This window comes from Syngnathoides biaculeatus, chromosome 19, assembly GCF_019802595.1.
Source record: "Syngnathoides biaculeatus isolate LvHL_M chromosome 19, ASM1980259v1, whole genome shotgun sequence".
NCBI lineage: Eukaryota > Metazoa > Chordata > Actinopteri > Syngnathiformes > Syngnathidae > Syngnathoides > Syngnathoides biaculeatus.
In genome coordinates, this window is record NC_084658.1 from 12,808,151 (window position 1) to 12,822,537 (window position 14,387).

The window sequence follows — 14,387 nt, forward strand, 5'->3', positions numbered from 1 at the left end:
CGGTCTTGTGGTCCTTGTGCCTAGCTAGCCAACCAGCTGGTGTCATCCTTATGAGAAAAGGTGAAACAAAGAGGTGACCAAAGAAAATTTAAATTTGGATAAATATTAAAAGGTCACCCATGCAACACACATATAAATGTGTAGTTCAAAAAAGAAAGGTCAGAACTGGCAAAGCAAATTGGGGCAGATTTTTGTTGTTTTGTTACTTCCGCCTAGCTACTGTACCTTAGCTGCTAGCAACAAAAATAAGTTAGCAAAACAACACAGGAAACTAGTTTTATTTTTTAATCAGTACAAAATATATATAAACTATTTTGTTGTTTTGCTCTAATAATCTGCACTACTTGTTCAAGATCCTACTAAAATGTTTGTGGCGTCCCTCAGGGCATCATCGCCAGCACTTGCCAAGCGCGCACGCCCGCCATCTTTTGGCCGTGGCGGCCGACGTGGGCGAGTGTCATGTTGGTCCGCGAGCCAACCTGGAGGTCGGCCAGGGCGAGCTTTAATGAGACGGAAAGCGCAGCGAAAGACTGGCATCGGCTGCCGCGCTGGCGAGGCCGCCGGTGGCATCCAAATGACGCGCACTGTTGCTCCGACTTCACATCTGTACTATTACAATAACTTATTTAACAATGATTTTATGTAACAAAAACAACAAAGCAACATTTTATATGATAGAATGTAAACATGCTACTTATTGGAAGTTCTTACTATATGGAACTAATTAAGACGTTTCTTTTCTTCTATTTTTGGGTTAAGATTCTATTTTGCAATTATTGGAGTAGATGTTACAATATTTATTTGGTTTAAAATTATTCTCATTTTAACTTATTATTTTAATGATTAAATCAAATTCCCAGCATTTTTCCTTTTTTTTACTTTTGCAAATTTATTTTTATTTTTCAATTTTTTAATTACATTTCTTGTTTTCAACTTGTTTGAAATGTTTTTGCAACGTGCAATTGAAATAAATTTCTTTTTTTTTTTTTAACAATTGTGAGACCCAAGACAGTGAGCTATTTTTGGGCCCTGGACCTCAGGTTGAGAACCTCTGCTGTAAACGAAAATATAAAATAAAATATTTCAAGTGGGCCAGTTATTGTCAAAGTGTCGTACGGGCATCACTAGTGTTTTTTTTTTTTTTTTCTTGTGGGATGAGAATAAATCAATGAATTATATGCGAATAAAGTGGGTAAATAAAACATAGGAGTAGTACAAATAACCATATTGGAACAAAACTATTGTACTGTAGCTGTGCATACATCAAGTGTAAACTTGAATGCATAAACCTTGTGCAATAGATTATTTACATTATTATTTTTTACTTTTCAAGTAGAGTTCGGTTGTATTTAACTTTGAAGTCCAATACGTTTATGTCTTTTCTTTTTGAATTGGTTTAGGTGGAACTCGGCGTTAAAAGTTTAAGAACCACTGAAGTCGACCGCAAATATGCAGAGGACAAACTAATAAAGTTGTTGCTTATCTGGATTTGAATTTTTTTTTTTTTTTTTTTGGGGGGGGGGGTGAAGAAATTGCCTTTTGGGTGGGTTTGACGCACGTTCGTGCGCAACGAGAGCGCAATGTGATTTTTTTTTTTTTTTTTTTTACATTTTTTTTATTCCTCCACGGGGTATAGTTGGCAAAATGCTCGACGAGAGGCGCCTCTTTTTTTAATATACATAATTGATGTTTTCCCATGGAGGAGCCCCTCCCAACGACACAACACATGCAGGTGGAAGGAATCTTAGCCGCGTGTGTGTGCGTGGGTCGGTGTGGGCGAGCCAATCAAGTCCCTCCCCTGCTATAGATCGCTGCTATAATACAAGTCAGTAAAAAGCGGGTCGCCTCACACAAGCGGCTGCAGCTCGACTTGAAGATTCGGCGTGTGATTCTCTCTTTTTTTTTTTTTTTTTTTAAATTATTATTTCATTTCATTCCACCTCCTATCACAGAAGAAAAAGAAGAGGGGTAAAACAAAAACAAACCAGAGGGAGAAAGAAAAAAAAAAAAAAAAAAACAAGCCTCCTTTGGATGTTTTTCCCCTTCCCGAGACGGTCATTTCCGCACCTGTCATAGAAGAGAACCGGGAGGGGGGCGAGCGGCAAGGGCACCGAGAGTGAGCCGGCAAAGGCGCACCGACAGGCGGCCACCTCCTGAAGGACACACACCCCCCTCTCCCTCCACCTCCCTTTCCCCCCCCCCTTTTTTTTTTTTTTTAAGAACCATGCCTCTGTGGACCAGAATAGTCCTGGTGGCCGTCGCCTGCTCGTCCTTGGCGGTGTCCCCCGGCGCCGGATGCGGGCCGGGCCGGGGCTACGGCCGGAGGAGGCACCCGAAGAAGCTGACGCCTCTCGCCTACAAGCAGTTCATCCCCAACGTGGCCGAGAAGACGCTGGGGGCGAGCGGCCGCTACGAGGGCAAAATCACGCGCAACTCGGAGCGCTTTAAAGAGCTCACGCCCAACTACAACACGGACATCATCTTCAAGGATGAGGAGAACACCGGCGCCGACCGGCTCATGACTCAGGTAAGGTGCACACGGCCAGGCAGGCAGGCGCGCGCGCGCGCTCTCCATCTCCGCGGCCCGTGAACGCACCATCCCCTTGTCAACTCGATTGCGCACCTCCACGCTGAAGTCGTTTTAGCCCCCTCGTGAACTCTGCGCATTATCCACGGCTGCGCGCAGCCCAAAACAGACCCTGCGCACTTTAAGTTATTTATATCATATCTCAAATATGTATATATGTGATTAAAACAAAGAGAGAGAGAGAGAGCGAGAGAGGGAGAAAGATCTCGACGCAGCAGCGCGCATGCGGACATTCAGGAACGCTCGGCCTTCATGCTTGATGACAGCGGATTTAAAATATTCATGCACAAGCCTTGTTCCTCGTATCTATATTTGTATCCTCCTGCAGCTGCTCCCTTTAATACAATAAAAAAATATATATATATATATATATGTTAGCCCGGACATAATTTGGAGCCCAACTGTCTTGAATTTTGCGAGGATTTGAACAAACTTCACCTTTTGGTGGTTTTTCTGCGTCATTCGTGAGGGAAATTGGTGGGGACTCCTGGTCACTACCGAAACGCAAATTGGTCGAAAATGATTGTGTGAGTGGGGGCGGGGGGGGGGGGGGTTCTACTGGTGAATTATTCACGCAGGTTGATTTGGCTCGTGGTGGTCCTGATGAGGGCCAGACGCGAGCTGAGGAGCCGAGATGAAATATTCACCGTGCGTGCGTGCGTGCAGCGGCGGCTCGGTCGAGTCTCACCTCCACACACAAAGCTTCCCCCCCCCCCTCCCACTCACCCTCCTTCATAACTCCCTCCCATCATCGCACCTCGGAGGTGGCACGGTCCAAATTATGGCTCAGGGAGAAGGAGAAAAAAATCAGTTTAATGACACCAGAACAACATATTCCGTCCACCACTAAAATCAAGCTGATTTTTGTCGATTTTGGTGCGTTCGGGCACATTTTAAAATGGAAACTCGCCGGAAACGGTTGGAGTACAAACCCCCACCCTCCCCCCCCTCCCAGACTGGAAAAATAAGCTATTTTGTGTGTAAGCGGGGTCACATGGGGATTATTGGGGCTACAGTGTCGGTGTTGCGCGGCTTTACGCACGAAGCCGTGGGACTTTTACGCACGGGATTTTACGCATGAATGTAGGGAGGTGGGGGGTGGAGGAAGTGGGTGGGGGGCTTATCTAGGAGAATAAATGCATTTTCTGTTGAGGGACGTAAGCCGAGCGCACGGGAAGGCGCTCCGGAGAGCGGCCGACCGGGAGGTTTTGCGGGTGAAGTCTGCTTCCACGACGGATTCGTGCAGTCGGGCTTAATTGACGGGGGGCTAATTAAGCGTGAAATCATTACACGCCCCCCCCCCCCCCCCCCCGCCAGAGTTGTCAAAATGGCTGTTTGCGCTGACAGGTAGCCGAGAAGTGTTTCCTGCGACCGAATCATTTGTGAAACAGATTAAGAGGTTGGCTGTTGGACAACTTTACCCCCCCCCCTTTTCCTTCCAGAAGCACAAAGTCCGGGGAGTGGTGGTGGTGGCGGTGGTAGGTGGGTGGGGGGGGGGGGGATCCCGCTGGGCTTTACGGTGGCTGAGCAGAATTGGGCTTGATTTGCGGCACACGACCTAATGAATTAATAAATAGGGGCCCTTTACGGCTCACTTAGAATGCGTCTTTTTTTTCCCTCCTTGCTGGGGTTTGGGGGTTGGGGGTGATAATGGGGGGGGGGCGCGCTCTGCGTTTCATACAGCACATTCTACAAGTGTGATATGCCCATAAAGCTGCACCCACTGATATATGTGCGGACCATAAGAGGGGAAAAAGGGACCTTGTGGACATTTCACAAGTCTGTCAGTCAGCAGACGACTTAAGGAGGCGCGTCACGTAAAACACCCCCCGCCCCCCACCCCCACCCCCACCCCTTACTCCCCTCCCGACCCCATAACACAGCGCAGGACAAGAAGAATGAAAGTGGTCCCTGAAAAGCCCCCTTTTGTGATGTTTTTATTTGACATATTGCTCAAGTGGCGGAGGAGAGTAGTTGTCTTGGAGAAGGCGAAGCATCCTCGCCCCCTCCCACCCACCCCCCGGGGGGGGGGCGCAGACAGCTTTCATTTATCGCCCAAATTATATACATTTATTCCAAACGATCACCTGCCGCACTTATAACATCAGCCATGTTGCGTTCACTTGCACTTCAACATAAAAAAAATAAATAAAAGTGGAGGGGGGGGGGGCACCTTCCCATGCAGACCCATATATGTTATAGCCCAGTGAAGCGAATGTGGGCTCTTATCAATATTTCATAGTGGGCTTCTTTTTTTTTTCTTCTTCTTCTTTCCCGCCCCTTTATCCGAGATGTGCCCTCTGACGCTGCTGCTCAGCGCTGAGAAATAAAAATGCAAGCTCACATTTTAAGCATCACGCCAGCGCTTCAGCCATGCGGACAGAGAACGACGGGAACGTCTCGTCGATACGCTCAACGAGCTTCCAAACCGGATAAAAGCGCAGCGGTTTTTGAGATTTAATTTAAAAAAAAAAAAAGCGAGGAGAAACTGAAACAATCTGTATTTAAAGCGCTTTGTGTTTCTGCGGGATCTCTTCTTGTTTTAATGGCGCTGCTGTCTAATACATTTGTACAGATCACAAAGTAGAGGTAAGGGTACACCCCCAAAAGGAACATTCTGTACCTTACGTTGTTGAAGTAAGCCCACTGAAGGGTCTCAGAGGAACCAAAAATGGGCCTCCAACCTACAGTTTACACCCATATACCACCACATTTGGCCAGGTACTAAGCTCCAATTGTTAATTCTAATTATGAAAATTATACACTGTCGCAGCATGTTATCAAACCCAAGTCAAGCACCTCGGAAGGTACCACCCAAAAACTGCTCAGAAAAAGGGCAGCAGCAGTGTTGATTCCGTCCTTTGAGGAATATTCTGGACTTCTCACTATTCAGTTGGACTGAATAAAGGTTCGCCCTAGATGCCCAAAACCGGTCCTGAAACTACTTATTTGAAACTTTTGCGCTTTCGTGGACTGAACGGCTTTCCAGGGTCCAATGCCGATCTATGTCAGGGGTGTGAAATAAATTTTTCTCACGGGCCACATTATGGTTCCGGTTTCCCTCAGAGGGCCGTTATGACTATGAAACAATACAAATATTTAACCGTCTTGTCATATTTACATCATCGATTTATGATCTACTTTTGGAATCAGAAATCAAAGGCACAAAAAAAATGCTTGCAATATCTCAAATTTTTGCAAGAATAATTGAAATTGACACTCTAGATTTGGCGTCGCGGGCCACATAAAATCATGCGGCGGGCCGGATCTGGCCCCGGGGCCCTGAGTTTGACACCTTTGATCTACGTTCAGGATTACGGATTATGAACTACGCCTTTTATGTAGCAAACAAACAATTGGAAATTAAATTATAAAGGACCAAGGTGTGAGAAGAGGGTGTACAGTACAGTGTACGGTATTGTATAATTCACACGTTCCCTATAATGAGAATTATTAGATTGTGAATCGTTTTTAGGGTCAAAAAGTGCTGGACTGGGTACGAAAGTGCTGACTTTTGAAGGTACCAGCTCAAATGCTAAGACGATTCCACCTTTTGAGGTGTAGGCATAGTTCCGCAATGGGAAAATTCCGGTTTGTACCACAGAAAGGTGGACTCGGCGTACGAGGCGGCGTTGCAGGTACGCGGCAGACGCAACTCACCGGTCCGTTGTTGTCGTCCGCAGCGCTGCAAGGACAAGCTGAACTCGCTGGCCATCTCCGTGATGAACCAGTGGCCCGGCGTCAAGCTGCGGGTCACCGAGGGCTGGGACGAGGACGGCCACCACTTCGAGGAGTCCCTTCACTACGAGGGCCGGGCGGTGGACATCACCACGTCGGACCGCGACAAGAGCAAGTACGGCACCCTGTCCAGGCTGGCGGTGGAGGCCGGCTTCGACTGGGTCTACTACGAGTCCAAAGCCCACATCCACTGCTCGGTCAAAGCAGGTACGCTGCAAGACACGACGATTCGAGGGTCAAACCACGCGATTACAGATCGAAAGATGAATATCAGACGAAAGTTTTGAATTCTGGCTTTTATTTCACGACATTTTCTTCGAGATGTGTTGACCAACTCGGGACGGAACACCGACGGTTGCGAAAACGGTGTGGATCTGGCGCTCCGCTACAAATTTTAGACTTTGACTGGCCTGATAAATCCCCAATTAATCATTCAGCGCACACTTTGCGAGATCGCGGAGCGGGCCGGGCCGCCCCCACCCGACGTGTCATTCGGGGGTCAGGCGACTTTACCAAAAGGATTTGGCCCGAGAACAATGACGAATCGCTCGGGCCAAATCTGGTTTGCGGGTTGTCCCCTTATTTCATGCCCGGGAATCTTAAAAGAAGATTAAAAGCCCTCCAAATTCAGAGCGCAAAACCCTTCCTCCTCCTCCTCCTCCAGAAAGTGTGATCCTAGAGATTGGTATGTGAAGAGCTTCCACCGAGGCCAAAATTATTGTCATCACGACGAGTCACAAAAGCGGCCGGGCGGGCAGGGGGACGTGGGCGCGAGCATTTCGGGGAGTCCGGTGGCCCTCATTTAAATTCAAATCTACAAGTGGAGAGACCTCGCAGGGTAAATAGTCAGTGGCGAGTCGCCTATTTGTGTGAATTGTCACATAGAGATCCTGCACCTGAGCAAATATAGAAGGGAGGGAGAAGCTTGAAGGAAGAGGGTGTTGGAAAAAAAAAAAAAGAAAAAGAAAGAAGGGTCCTTTAGCCGTCCGCAAACTGGGTTTGAATGACAATGGCCGATCTTTATTGGGTTTTTTAATTAAGAATAGATGAGCCCGGGCCCCCCCCCCCCAGACAATGCGGAGTAGGCCAATACGCATCCGGCACAGAAGGGCACAGAGGACAGGGAATGCTCTTTTTCTTTTCTTTTTTACAACTTTCCTCCGAAACTTTTGAAGCAACGCTGTGCGTTCAGACCGCCTCGGACTAATTTGTGAAACGAACTTTGCAGGCCTGAAAAGAATAACCTGCTCGATTTACGGTGGTGCTTTCGGGACGTCCGCAGCAATGGACAAGCACTACTAACTCTTTCGATTACATTCTTAGATGGAATTGTTTCAAACATATGCCCAACAAAAAGGGGGGTGTTCGGTTCTTGGCCATCTGCAGTTCAACAATACATTTGCACAAATACAGTGCACCACCGGCATATTCATATTTTTTGAGAATACTCTTATCGACACCTGCAAATATTTTCACCATCCCTCCCTTCTACACGCTTTATAATCCCGATTTCCCACTTATCCAAAATATTTTCCAGGCATCACTAATTGACAGATTTTAGAAAATGACCTATTGACCTATCGATTTAAACCCTGTTTGCTAACCAAAACAGCAGCACCTACGTTTCCTTGCCCATTGTAAACCGGCTCCTCATGCGGTCTTAATGAGCTTTAATGGCGATTAGTGTTCCAGTGTCTGGTCACGACACGATGTTGTGCAACACACTCCTGCATTTTTTTTTTAAATAATAATTAAGATTCTATCTTGATTTAGATTGGAATCAAGAGGATTTGACATAAATTGAAATAAATGAGTAATGGTGGTGAATGTCACTCCGAAAATGTCAGCCCGATCTGCAGTTGAGCAAAAATAATATCGGGAAATGCAGTTAATGGGTTACAGGTCCTAACAGATGTGAAGAGACACGAAATATGAATAATAATGAAAGTCTACGTGGACAGCAAAAATAGTTATTTGAGCTCCGTTGCTAACCAAAATAGCAACACCTGTCGAAGAACCCAGATGTGGAGTCAGGCTTGTTCTTTGTTTGAAATTCCAGATTCATGTGACATTAACTGTATTATCATTAAGTTGTGCAAAAAATTACAATTATAAAAAAAAAAAAAAAACAAGCCTGCCCCATCTGCAGTTGAGTAAACTTAACGTAAAGACGCTTCATGTTAATATTAATTCTATGCTGACTAAACTCTGTGGAACATTTGGAGCATCTGAACTCTGCTGCTAACCAAAACAGCAGCACCTGCTGAGGCACCCAAATGTCGAGTCTTTTAAGTTCTGGATGCACTGGACATGAACAGTCCACCCATCCATTTTCTGAGCCGCTTATCCTCATGAGGGCGGCGGGAGTGCCGGGGCCAATCACTGCTGTCGTCGGGAAGGAGGCGGGGTACACCCTGAACTGGTCGCCAGCCAATCACAGGGCACATGGAGACAGACAAAAGTCGGATTTACAATCACACTTGTGGGCAATTTGGAGTGTCCCATTAATGCACGTTTTTGGGATGTGGGGGGAAACGGGAGTGTCCAAAGGAAAAACCACCCAGGCACGAGGGGAACATGGAAACTCCAAAAAGGGGTGACTGAGATTTGAACCCCGGTCCTCAGAACTGTGAGGCCAGCCTTTCTGTCGGGAATAGTAACCAAACAAAGTCACCTTGCACCAAAAATGTCTCCCCCACCTGCATTTCAACTCTGTTAGTAACCAAAACCGCAGCACCAACTACGCAAATTTGTTCACTTTGTATTCACTTGACAGTAACTATTAAAGGAATATAAGAGTTTTGAGCTTAAAACTTAAGTTTATGATGATTTAGAAATAAATTTCCAACACTATAAAACCAACAATGTTTTTGTTTTTTTTAAAAAAAAATACCCCCCCCCCCTATTCACAATTGAGTACATTAATTTGTGGGACCACAAAAGACTAAAAATGTTCACAATTACACAAAATGGCAAAAAAAAAAAAAAAAACTTACGAGGAATATTCAATTAGTGTTGCTAACAAAAACAGCAGCACCCACTTCAAGTGCAACCTGTTCTAAATGACTTTCCAGTTTCTTTTTTCCATATTCAGCGAAGTGATGAATGTAGCGCAGAATATGATTTCTAAAGTGGGTCGCGTCTGTGTTGACAGAAAACTCCGTGGCGGCCAAGTCCGGAGGTTGCTTCCCGGCATCCTCCACGGTCACCCTGCAGGACGGCTCCACCAAAGCGGTGAGGGACCTCCAAAGCGGGGACAAGGTCCTGGCAGCGGACGCCGAGGGCAAGCTCCTCTTCACGGACTTCCTCACGTTCATCGACCGGGACTCGACCACGCGGCGGCTCTTCCACGTGGTGGAGACCGCGGCGGGCCACCGGATCGCGCTGACCGCCGCGCATCTCCTCTTCGTGGCCGACAACTCCACCGGGAGCCGCGGAGCGTCCACGGTGTTCGCCGATCAGGTGCGGCCGGGCCAGGAGGTGCTGGTGCCGGACGGCGAGCGACTCCGGCCGGTGACCGTGGCGCGGATTTCCACGGAGGAACACGTCGGCTCCTACGCGCCTTTGACCGCGCAAGGGACGCTGGTGGTGGACCGGGTGCTCGCGTCCTGCTACGCCGTGGTGAGCAGCCACGAACTGGCGCACTGGGCGCTGGCGCCGCTCCGGCTCGCCCATTGGGTGTCATCGGTGCTCACCGGCGCCCACGCCCGTAACTATACGCACGAGGACGGCGTGCACTGGTACTCCGAGGCGCTGTATCACTTCGGAACGTGGCTCTTGGACCCTCACGCCTTGCATCCACTCGGCGTGTCCAGCTGAAACCAGACTTGAGGACCAGACTTTTCCCACACGCGATAGATAAATAAATACATACATACATACATAAATGTAGGACTCTCCAGTAGATGAAATAATAATAATTAAAAGAAAGAGAAGGAAAAAAAAAAAACCTCGACAAAGGCCCCATGCAGTTGGAGTTGATGATGGGATATTTATTATTATTTCTGTGACTTTTCTATACCATGACGACGACGCGTCCCCCTTTCAAAGAACGAATGGAGCCTTAAAAGAGAGAAAGAGAAAAAGTTTGAATAATTTATTCTCACGTGAACTGTTGGCTGCGGAGAAAAGTGTGCATAATCTATTTTTGTATATGTCCGATGCAAAACCATACAAGAAATGACACACACACACACGAAAAAAATAGTCAATAACGGCAAAAAGAAAGAACACGAAGCTAACTCTTGACAGGTTGTAATGTTCATAATGTGCATATATATATATATCTATATATGTATGCGTGCGTGCGTGTGTGCAACTGGCATATTTTGGGGGAAGAACAAACTCGGCGGGATTCCATAAATTATATTTTTATACACAGAATTGTAAATTAGATTTTGACAGATCGCTACCGAATTTCAAATAGTGTAAAGATATGAGAATATATTTTAATTTAAATACAGTAGTACTGGGGGAAAGTGTTGGAAATTTAAGAAGAGAAAAAAAAACCTTGTACTTTTTGAGGGTTGTCAGATATATTCTGCCTCAAATCTGCATTCTGAATTTTTTTTTTTTTTTGGTTGTTGCTATTGTCGATTTTATTTTCGTTTCCTTCTGAGAATACACACAAAAAAAAAATCTGATTCTGACAATTCGGTAAGAGATACAAGCCGTACTGCTTCGTTGAGAGAATGAATAATTAACTCGTGTAAATGTACTAAAAAATGTATTTTCCTTTTTTTTTCCTCCATATTTTTAATTAAAAAAATAATCATAGGCAAATAGTTTTATAGAGATGTGGCAGATGCACAGTTTGGGTAGGATATATATATATATATATATATATAATATATATATATATATATGGACAGAGCATACCAGTTAACTTTCATAACAGGGCGATGTGTCGACAACAAATGTCTAGAGTTTATTATTTATATGTTTATTACGAAAATGATGATAAAGAAAATGTGTTCAACCTTGGGAGTTCTGCCTCTTCCTGAACTTTGGGGACTTCAGGGAGGGGGAAAAACAAACGGGTGCAAAGGAGAAGTTGGAAAGAAAGGGCAGACAAAATTGAAGAAAATGAAATAATGTGTGCCTTCCCCCGGAAAAAAAAAAAAAATGGACACGTCGCACTTTTTTGAGCAAAGCTTTCACGTGCTTGTGAAATGTGGAGCGCCCTCGTCAAATGTGACGAGCTTTGCCCTCCGCAAATAACCTCCATCCCGGCGCACACAAAGCGTGTTTGTTGGCCGCGGCTTTGAACGCTTTACGGGCTTGTTAAACCGCCGCGACGTCTGCGAGCGTCATCGCTCGCCAGTTTCGGACGATATTGAAGGCGCAAGTGGGAATTTTGGTCCGAATCTATTAGCGGGAATAAAAAGGGAGCCGTCGCTGTGGAAAAGTTGGGGTTATAAACTGGGCGAGCGCGACATCTTGTGGCGGACTAGTGGGAGTGCAAAGGTAAAGGGGGAAAAAAAATACCCGAAAAAATACTTTCAAGATGATAAAGCGTTGGCCTCACAGTTCTGAGGACCGTGTTCGATCCCGACCCCGCCTATGTAGAGTTTGCATGTCCTCCCCGGGCACTCCGGTTTCCTCCCATCCATCTTCCGAGCCGCTTATCCTCACAAGGGTCACAGGGAGTGCTGGAGTTTAGAGTGTCTAATTAATGTTGCATGCTTTTGGGATGTGGGAGGAAACCGGAGTGCCCGGAGGAAACCCACGCAGGTTTCGGGGAGAGCGTGCAAACTCCACGCAGGTGGTTCCGGGATGGAACCCGGGACCTCAGAACTGTGAGGCCAATGCTTTACCAGCTGATCCACCGTGCCGCCCCGGGTTCCACCCATATTCCAAAAACATGCAACATTAATAAAACACTTAAAATTGCCCCTAGGGTTGATTGTGAGTTCAGGGTGTACCCCCGGCTCAGTTGGTATAGGCTCCGCCACCCTCGTGAGGATAAGCGGCAAAGAAAATGAATGGATAGAATATTTAAAAGATGAAAAAAATGGTCAAATTTGATGCCTTTTGGGGACATTTAGAGCACTACTAACCAAGTACAGAAATTGTTTATATTAGAAGTACCAGTGCAAAAAAATTAATGACCTAAAAATGAGACTAATTTGTAATTACTGTTTAACTATTTTTAGATTATGGTAAAATGCTTATAATACAAGGCTACCTTGCAGTATCTCGATGTTTGAATAAAAAAAATTGATTCTTCAAGAAGGCACTGTTTCTATGTATATTGTGGCAATGCTTATGAAAATGAAGTATATTCTTTCATCTCTGCAAAACAAAGTCAACAAGTAAATGTGGCCTCATCAAGGAGAAAATACTTAATATTCTCACGTAAATTATAGTTCACAAATGGGACTAAATCGGTAAAAATAATCCCTCCGGAACACAGGTTTGGCATATCAAGATGAAGATGATAAAGCATAATAATTGTGGGCTGTCGACGGCGCACCTGTGTAATAAATGTGTTGTAAAGTGTGCAGCAAAAATTGTTTTGCATTTGCATTATATATTTGCTCAGTCTGCATCCACTCCCTGCTATGACTACACGTCGGGCTTGCCGTACTCTTTAATAGTAATGCCAGAAGCATTCCTAAAATGATTAAAGCCAACCCTTCAAACAAGGTAAACCAGGCCACGACTGAGGAGTGTTGCAAGACGAGCAGGAATTCCACGTCTTGCTCTCAGGTCGCCCACATTGTGTGTACTTGTTGATATTGCGAGGTGGAAACTTTTTTTTCGGGTGGGTGGGGCGGTTGGGGGGGGGGGGGGGGGGGGAGAGGTGGTCCGTCTCCACCGCCGAGTGTGACCCCGGGGTCCCTGCATGCGGATACAAAAGCGTGCGCGCATGAGGGGGCGGCATTCCTGGGAGCAGGTAAACAAGAGCCTCCCCTCTAATCCCTCCGGGGGCCCTCGAGTCTGCCTCGCGGCTCATCAGCGAGAAGGATAGAGAGAGAGGGAAAGGGAGAGAGGAGTGGAGCCTTTCACAAATGTTGACTTTTTGCAAACGCGGGGCCGTCTGGTATTTGGCAAAAACAAAACTCCTCGTTTCCAAGAGCAAGTGAAACAAAAGAGCTCATCCGCTGGTCGGATTTTTTTTTTTTTTTTCTCCTTCTCCTCCTCCCGGCAACGTTTGCTCCTCCGTCGACACGGCGGGGTAGTCGTCCCACAAGATGGATGCGTCTTTTGTGGGTAGAGTTGACCGAAAAAGTCATTTCCCTCTTCCTGATTCCTTTATCACTTTGTTAAAGGAGTCGGTCAAACGGGGCGGCCGTGTGGCGGTTCTGGGGCTGCTTATTACTTCAGGGCCTGGACGACTTGCTGTGATTTACATAAAACTGAATTCTCAGATCACAGGTAAATATCCAGTCATCAGATTGTGCCTTCGGTGCCAGCTTCCGAATGGGGGTCCATTTGGGCGAATTCAAGAGTTGGGAGTTCGTCAAAGTGCAAGCCATGGAAGTGAACCCAAAACGGCTTCTTCCCGATTTCTCGTCCTTGAAACCTTTTCCACAAATCCTGTTAGGAACAACATCAACAGATTTTACGTCTATAGGTGGAACTGGTTTTGTGGGCCTATTGATTGAGCTTTTGGGGGCTTGGGTTGGAAAACTTGAGATTATTTTACGACGGCAGCGATGAAGGAATAGAGCGTGTTTTATCTCGTGTTGCAACAGAACCCTTTCGAGTGATAATACGTCATAAAAAGTCAGCATTGATAAAGTGCAATCTTTAAATTCCTTAGATAGAACGACGCAACGGTTACAACCGTAAAGTCGACTTGAGAATGACGATCGTCACAACTGACCAATTTTAATCATGTCATCACTTAATACTGTATTACTGTAATTTTTTTTGGCTGTATGTCATATTTTGAGCCATTCTAGTTATTTTGGATACGGCAAGTTTTGGGCCATGTGGAAATGTAAATTACAATTGTGACTTTATGATTTAAAACAGTACAAACAGCTCTTATTTACACAATAAACAAGAGTACAAAAATAATCATCATACGGGACAAGTTTTCCCAAACAATATT

At 45.8% G+C, this 14,387-nt stretch overlaps 1 protein-coding gene across 1 annotated transcript; it reads left to right on the plus strand.

The window, feature by feature from the left end:
• Positions 1-2,224: 2,224 nt before the first annotated feature.
• shha (sonic hedgehog signaling molecule a) lies at positions 2,225-11,127 on the plus strand. The gene is made up of 3 exons (XM_061804881.1): positions 2,225-2,527; positions 6,271-6,532; positions 9,480-11,127. The coding sequence occupies exons 1-3, from the start codon at positions 2,225-2,227 to the stop codon at positions 10,142-10,144; spliced, it is 1,230 nt and encodes a 409-aa protein (XP_061660865.1). The 3' UTR covers positions 10,145-11,127.
• Positions 11,128-14,387: the final 3,260 nt, after the last annotated feature.